Below are 7,796 nucleotides of genomic sequence, written 5' to 3'. Positions count from 1 at the left end.
CGGGTTCCCGGCCCCGGCGGCACCAAAGCACCCCTCCGCAGCCCTCCTGCTCCAGCTCTTCTCCCGAGCAGGGCTCGCCCTTTGCACCGCTGTCCCTCCATCCCGCTGGGTCGCGGAGCCTCTCCCGGGCAGCGTCTCCCTGCTCGGCTCCATCGGGTGGGAGCCAGTTCGTTGCAGACCCCTGCATGCGGGCCCACGGCCTTAATGTGCTTGCTGGGAGCAGCCCCAAAGCTGGCAGGCACTCTCATCCAACCCTGCCGTTCCCTGCGGTGGCTCTTGTCTGCACCTCCGCACAACAGTCCCCATGATAATCCTCCCTTTTTCCTCCCCAATTATACCAGTCATTTCCCCTGGGACACCAGAACAGTTGCTTTATTGAAGGCCACACTGATCACAGCACAGCAGAGACACTGTAAGAGATGCAATTAGCCTGGCACAACCCCCTTCAGAAAACCAGCGTGGCCCTTTTATTCCATTTACTCTGCATCATTCTTTCCCTTAGAAACGCAGCCCAAAGCCCTGCGGTGGGCATGGGCCAGGCAGGCCGGGGGTTGCCCACACCCATTTGCACTCTCTGGTAACGGGTAGATTGAAAAGGTTTTTGTTTCCACTGTACGCCTTCCCCAAACCGTCGCTGAAGAGCCTTGCTCTTGCCCTGCCATTGAGCTCTGCACGCAGCCTGGCGTAGCCCAGCACTGGCCACCGTCCCCTCCCTGCTCTAATCCAGCAAGTGGTGAGACAAGGTGTCTGACCTGCCCCGGGCAGAGGCAGCATGCCTGCTGCCCATCCTGCTGGCCTTGGGGCAGCCCCAGGAGCGAGACCCCAAGAAAGCTCCAGCCTTGGGGTGGAAGAGCTGGAGGCAGCTGTCAAAAAGGGGAAGAATCGAGGTCTGCGATTTGTCAGGCAAAAGGTTCAAGGATGTTCCTCTGCGTACTGAGGTGGGATGGTGCAGGTTTGTGTCCCTGCAGCTCGCTGGTGCCTGTTACGCCTCCTGCAGAGGAGATGGCTCCTCTTAACCCCCATCTGTGTCTGCTCCCCCACCCTGGCCCCATTTTCCATTGACAGAGGAAGGTGTATTAGATCCGACCAGTTGCTTGGAGACTGGAGCTGCTGCCTGTGGCTGATCTCTCTGTGACTGCAGGATCCACCTGATGGCTGGGCGGGTTCCCATGGGTGCAGACCGGGCAGCAGTGGCAGGCGAGATGGAAACCACCTTCATTGAGAATCTCAGATACGCTGCTGACCTCCTGGCCCAGGTAAGTGGAGAACGGCTCCTGCTCCGTGAGTGCAGCTCTTAGGGTACCAAGGATGGAGAATCCCCCAGCAGCCTGGCACGGGGAGGGAGCCGCTCCCTGCTGCAGAGGTGACAGGGTGCTCCATAGGGTGACATTACTGTGTTACAGGAAGACATGATTGGACTGGTAGAGCCTATCAACAACCGCATCACTGACCCTCGCTACTTTCTGAACACCCCGCACCAAGGTAAGGCAGACATCGCTCCCCAAAGTCTCCTTCAAGGGAGGAGAAGGATCCCCAAAGTCTGAAAGGCAGGAGGTTGCATCACCTGCAGGGAAATGCTGAGGGAGCACAGCTGATGAACGGGAGTCTCAGGGCATCACCATGAAGCTTCCAGCCTGGGAGTGATGGTCTCTCATTTCTTGCACCCTTAGCTGCTGCCATCCTGGAGAAGGTGGGACGGCCCAACCTGAAGCTGCAGCTGGTGAGTCAGCACTGAAGATCTCCAGGGTCCACCCTCCACCAGGAAACCTTGCACAGGCCCACAGGGGAGTCCCAGGGGATGTGGGCTTGTTATCCCCTCCTGGGGACGTGGGGAGGGACAGGGACTGTAGCACAGCCGTCCTCGACTGCTCACTGCTCAACAGCTGCACCACCCGTCTCCTCTCTCTCCCACAGGACCTCTTTCACTGCCAGATCATGGATGGGAATTTGTCACGCAACCTGGAGACATACTTCCCACTTATCGGTAACGACCTGCATCCAAACCAGCTCCTCTGTGGCCACGGGGCAGGAGCGGCTTTGAGATGGAGCCCTGCTGCCCCACTCTGCTGTGGCTGGCTGGGGGCAAGGGTCTGCTCTTGGGTCACCTTGTCCCATGCCTAGAGAAGGCTGCAGGCAGGGCTGCCTTGGGCGGAGCTGCCTCGAGCAGAGCATCTCCCATTTCCTCCCTAGGTCATATCCAGATTGCACAGGTGCCAGGGCGGCACGAGCCTGACAGCCCTGGGGAGTTGAACTTCCCTTACATCTTTGAGCTCCTGGAGTCCCTTGGCTACACTGGCTATGTGGGGTGCGAGTATGCTCCGAAAGGTGAGTGGGCCTGGGGGTGGTCCAAGCCCCACTGGCAGGTCCCAGCATGGACCAGTTGGCTGGGGACTGTGCAAAGGCAGGCATGTCCTGGGGCGTGGCAGGCAGCGGGCGTCGGCATCCCTACCTGGGGATGAGAGCCCTGCCCAAAGCAGCAGCTGCTCCAGCTTGCCTGGGGGTGCCAGCAGGAGACCTTGTCTGTCACTGCAGGAGACACTCTGGAAGGTCTGGGCTGGCTGCGCTCGTACTGGCAGAGCCGAGGCCTGCAGCATGGTGGGACCAGCAAGGCAGCAAAGTAAAACACAACACTGGAATAAAAGTCAAAGCAATGGCTTAACAGAGGAGCATGTCTGTCTTCTCTATGACCTGGGGCAAAGTTAGGAGCATCTGTGTCCCATTGCCCTTCCCCAGGCCCTGCTGGGCCAGCCCAAGCAGTTGGACCCTCATCTACTCAAGCACCATCTGCAGCATGTCATATTTGGGGATGGCTTGGGCACCACTGTAGGTGACTTGAGGTACACAGGAGCACCTTCACCTCCAGACTGCAGGGGTGTCCAGGGAGAGGTTTCCAGTCCCCCCTGCTGAGGGGAACATTCACTCCTTGGAAAGGGCACAGGTTTTCCCAGTCCAGCTCCAGCTGGTGCACGGAGTTGTGGGATGAGGGCTCTGGGCTTCCAAGTCCTGCAGTTCTCAAGGCTGCTGCCAGCGCCCAGCACTGACCCTGCAGCAGGTGGGGAAAGTGAAGCAAGCAGTCCCCTCGCAGGCTGCCTGAACCAAGGTAACAGGCTGGGGGCTGCCTGCCCACAGACATGTGGGGCTGACTGCCCTGCTGCTCCTGCTCCAGAGCGAGTATGAGACGCCAGTGCAAACCCAGCCAGCCCTGCAGCCAGGGTTGCCTCTGCATCCCCTACGGAAGGCTTTCCACATCCTAGCTTATGGCACGTGAGTGGGGATCTGGTTCAGTTTATTCACAGATATATCAATGGCTTTAATGTACATCTCCATAAAACCTTCCCCCGGTCCAGTTCACCCTTCCTGTCCCATTTGGTGCTCTCCTCATGAAAGCAAAGGGCCAGAAGTAGGCCGCCTCACTGCCCAGAGCCCTGAAGTCCAGTCTTCTTTCCACCTAAAGCCAGAGCACTGTGCAGTGCTGCCCTGTGCAGAAGACATGCTGTGTGTGCTCCTCCGTGCCTTCCCGGCAGGCAGAACTCACCTGCAGATGCCAAAGCCATGTCCCTGAGAGCCACTCTGCTCCAGACAAGCCACAGCAGCCAACCTCCTGCCCTTGCGGTTCGGTTCAAGGTAATTCAGTATCAAACCCACCGAAAACAGCGCACTGAGGGCCACACCAGCCAGCCAGCGAATGATGGAGGCACAGCTGGGGCTGAAGCCCAAGAGCAGGAGGCAGGCTGCCCTCCCACATCCCCAGGCTCCTCAGTTCAGTAGCCATGCGTGCCGCTAGCAGCGCTGCCTGCAGTGCCGGAGCACAGGTCCCTCCCGGAGGCCTGTTCTTCCCCATCATCACCCACGGCACAGCCGCGCCAAGAGGTCTGGTACGTGTATCGCTCCAGGATGTGGGTGCCAGTGCTAGAGCAGGCCTGTCCAGAGGTTGAAGCAGGCAGTGTTGATAACAGACTCCAGGTGGTGGTATGTGGACACAAGCTGTGGCAGAGGGCTCTCGCTGTTCTGGGGCTGCACTGGGAACGGCTCCCGGAAAACCACGGTGAGGCTCTGCTGAGAAGGAAGAGCAGGTCAGGACAAGCACTGTGCAGTCCCTAGCCCAGATGCGTGGGCACTTGCTTGGCCGTGTCAGGCAGATACTGGGAGAAATCCCAAAATGCCAACAGCACTAAGCTAGTGCCTCCTCCTGTCACAAAGCATGTTTGAGCCTCCTCCCAATTTTCCTGGTGGAAATCAGGTGCAAGGACTTGCCCACTCCCTCTGACCCAGCCCCCATGCATCTGCAGTTATACCAACCCCAGCAGCAGCCTCAGGAGAGGAAGGGATCCTACTGCTTCCACAGTAATAGGGGCTTCCAGGGAAATTAGAGGGAAATTTCTTCTAAGGCAAAGAGTAGGAGTGCAACAAATGGGGAAGGGGAGGAGATTAAATGTAATAACTGCAATCCTAAAAATAAATGCTGGCTGCTCCATCCTCATTAGTGACTGTACTGACAAGGCAGGGCAAGGGCAGAGGGGGGCAGAGAACAGGGTTCAGAAGAGAAGGTTGCAGGAGCTGAAGCAGAAGAAAAACGTGAGCAACTCAGTGCACTGAGATCAACATCATGGAGGCAAGACACGGGGACTGGATGTTCTCCAGAGCTGAAATGCAGCACATCTAGTAGCCAGGGTCCCCTAACAAACTCATAAAGCCATGAGAACAGCTGTGTAACTGCAAAACAGCAAATGCACCACCATCATTTAAGGTGGAAGAGAAAGTGATTTGTGAGCGTAACTCGGCAGCGTGCAAGGCTTTAGAGCAGGCTTGGAGAGAAAGAACCACGAGGAAAATGCAGCTCAGTGTTACCAAAATGATGTGCTAATGCTAGAGTTCTCTTCGATAAGGTCATATTTCTAGACAAAGGAATCATGGTATATCTTATCTGAGCTTCAGGAAGGATTTGATGTAGTGCCACATGGGAAATTTAGGTAAGCTGAAAAGATAGGAATTAACGCAAAAATTGTAAGGTGAAGATGGTAGTGCTGAAAGGGGAAGTAGCAGGCTGGAGAGAGGTTGCAAATGGAATTCCTCCAGGAGAGGTTTTGGGACTCACGTTGCCTAGTACTTTAATGAGTCTGGCACAAAGATGAAGAGCATGCTGATAAAATTTGAGGCACTAATACAAAAGAGGATTGGGATAATGCAAAAAAAGCCCTAGAGACTTTTGAGAGGCCACAGGAATGGGATGAATGTTAAGTGTGAAATACAAGGTGAGGAACATGAAGGATTTCTGTTAGAAGATGGGATTCATTGGGAGAGGTGATGGAGAGTCCGGGTGTATCATATCAATGACCACAGGAAGACACTATGACCAGTGAGACATGACCATGAAAAGGCAAATACCACTCTAGGCTGTACCAAAAGGAGCGGGCAGGGACAGAAAAGCCTTAGTGCAATCGCAGAAGGCTCTGCTGAGATTCCTCAGGAATACTGGGTGCAGCCCCAGACACCTGTATTTACAAAGGCTGACCTGAGCCCTGAAGAGCTCTGAAGGGCTCTGAATGACAATGAAGCCACTGGAGAAGGGAAGGCAGGCTTAAGAGCTTGGCTTGCTTAACACAGCAACATGGAGTTAGTAAAAATTCCACCTTCAGATGTGGAGGTGAACCTAGGGGACTGGGGAGGAAGCGGGTACCCGCCACTGGCATGAAGAGGATAGAACTGGCCACGACTAAAGCTCCAGCACAAAATGGGAAGGGCTCTTCACCATCAGGTGGCAGGAGGCACTGAGCAGCCTTCCAGCAGGCACCACCTCTGCTGTCTCCTCTACCTGCTTTTAAGATGGATTGTGATTTATTATTATTTATTTATTATTTATGTATTTTACAAAGAGATCAGATATGCTGCAGTCTCTGCAAAAGCCTCACTGTAGACTGAAGTGTCTTGTAGATGCCCTGCTCTCACATGGAGCTGCATTCCCTGTGACCCATCCTGCACCCTGCCTGGGAGCACAGCTCAAAGCAGAGTATTTTCGCCCTCAAGTCCAATGAAGGCCAAGGCCCGTGCAGGTTTGCTGGGACCCTTCCCTTCCTGCACCCACAGTGCAGGTCCCCTTCCTTTCTGCCCAGGTAGGAGCAGCCCGCAGCACTGGTGACCCCTCCCAGCCAGACCCAGTGTGCTCTGGCTTTGGACTGAATACAGAAGGGCTCTTTAGCCTGGACAGAGAGACAGCCGAGAGCATGATCCAAAAGCAACCCTGTGAAGGAAAAGGGGATCAACTGCTCACCATTTTCCAATACAAGAACAAAGGAGCATCAGATGAAAAAAGCAGAAGGAGGTTCAAAAACAAGCCAAGGAAGGTAGCTGTTCACCTAGATTGTAATTGTATCATGGAGCAGCAAGTCAGGGGAAATCACTGATGCCACAAATTAACCAAAGGAAATAAAGCTGCGGAGGGCTGTTGAATAAATGCAAAGGCCACCTATAGCTCAGGACAGGCCCGGGCCACAGTTTGTCAGATGTTGGGACAGTAATTGGGAAAGGTGTTAACAAGCTTCTTGACTTGCTCTTATTCTCCCCATGGGCACCTGCCCTTGGCAACTGCTGGATCGATCTAGACAGACTCCCGGCCTGAGCCAATATAGCTGCTCTTACGTTCCCAAGTTCTTACCGTCTTTCCTGAATGGGAATCAAGAAACACAAGAACGAAGCAATCCGTGAACTTCTGGTTGAGCACAACCTGTCAAGAGAGCCACAGCACACATTGCAAAGGAGACAGCACAAACCCCAGGACAGGGGTACGAACAACACCCACCCAGGGATGTGCTGACGTGCAGGACGAGTGGCACGATACAGCCATGAAGGTGGAGGTCTGCCTGGCTCACAGGTGACACTGCCAAACCACGGGGCTATACATGGCATGAGGCTGTGGGTGTGAAGAGTGTCCTGCCTGCCTGGGGGCAGACAAACAGACACTGCTGTACCACAGGAGCACACACCTCATGCTGCAGAGTGGACAGCAACATCGTGACAGTGCCCACATTGTCCTGACAGCACACGCCAGGCTCACACTGTGAGAAGGCACAGCAGGCAGGGGCCCTGGACAGGGGAGAGAGGCTGCAGGGTGACGGGCTGGGACTTACCAGATACTGGGTGCCGGTTTCAGCATTGTGGAAATGCCGACAGCTCTGGGGAAAGCGGCTCAATAGCACTTTGATGAGGCTCTGGTACCAGGAGACTGTCATGGTGAGGAAGCATCCCTGCGGGCATAGAGAAGGGCTGATTTCAGCCTCCTTCTAGCCATGGCACCAGCAGCCATAATGCTACAGCAGCCTTCAGACCCCAGATCAGATGCATCCATCGCAGCCCACTGAGGAATGCTGACCCAGAGCTATCCACTCTCCATAGACGGGTCCATGCAGCCTTCCCCTTCCCTTGCCAGCTAGGAGCTATGTTCCTGCCTCTATCTTCCCACCAAGCAAGAAGAGATGTGCCCTGCAGGCCCTCCACCCAGCGCCCCACTCCCTCCCCAGAGCAGAACAGCAGCTGCTGTGCACCATGACTCCATCCCTGCTGCTCACCAGCTGGGGGTCGACATCAGCAATGGATTTCCCATGCACGGCGTCGAGCAGCTCCTCCAGCTCCACCAGTGAGAGCTTGCCCAGCTTCAGCTTGTCAGAAGCCAGAGGCTCCAGGAGGAAGAGGCGCTTCCAGAGGTTGTCCCTGCGGCAGTGGCATTTGGCCAGCTGCACCATGCTGCTGAGCTGCTTCTGAGCTGAGGCCACCTCGGAGGCCAGCAAGGGGCAGAGCGGCGA

General features: G+C 55.6%; 2 protein-coding genes across 2 annotated transcripts in view; one reads left to right on the top strand and one right to left on the bottom strand.

Annotated features, from left to right (window-relative positions):
• Nucleotides 1–1,130: 1,130 nt before the first annotated feature.
• Nucleotides 1,131–2,648, top strand: HYI (hydroxypyruvate isomerase (putative); the record flags this gene model as incomplete). The annotated part of the gene is made up of 6 exons (XM_009333911.1): nt 1,131–1,256; nt 1,404–1,482; nt 1,671–1,720; nt 1,915–1,984; nt 2,191–2,325; nt 2,533–2,648. Coding segments are annotated over 6 exons (549 nt in total), but the record flags the coding sequence as incomplete, so codon positions are not given.
• A 647-nt stretch (nt 2,649–3,295) lies between these two features.
• Nucleotides 3,296–7,796, bottom strand: part of SZT2 (seizure threshold 2 homolog (mouse)) — a 66,130-nt gene continuing 61,629 nt past the window's right edge. The window contains 4 exon segments of the mRNA XM_009333910.1: nt 3,296–4,053; nt 6,653–6,721; nt 7,125–7,241; nt 7,563–7,796. The exon segment at nt 7,563–7,796 is cut by the window's right edge and continues 1 nt beyond it. Of these exon segments, the coding sequence (XP_009332185.1) occupies nt 3,910–4,053; nt 6,653–6,721; nt 7,125–7,241; nt 7,563–7,796 (564 nt within the window). The 3' untranslated portion in view covers nt 3,296–3,909.

This window comes from Pygoscelis adeliae, unplaced genomic scaffold (assembly GCF_000699105.1).
Source record: "Pygoscelis adeliae isolate BGI_AS28 unplaced genomic scaffold, ASM69910v1 Scaffold10, whole genome shotgun sequence".
Lineage (NCBI taxonomy): Eukaryota > Metazoa > Chordata > Aves > Sphenisciformes > Spheniscidae > Pygoscelis > Pygoscelis adeliae.
This window is presented reverse-complemented; position numbering and strand designations above follow the sequence as displayed.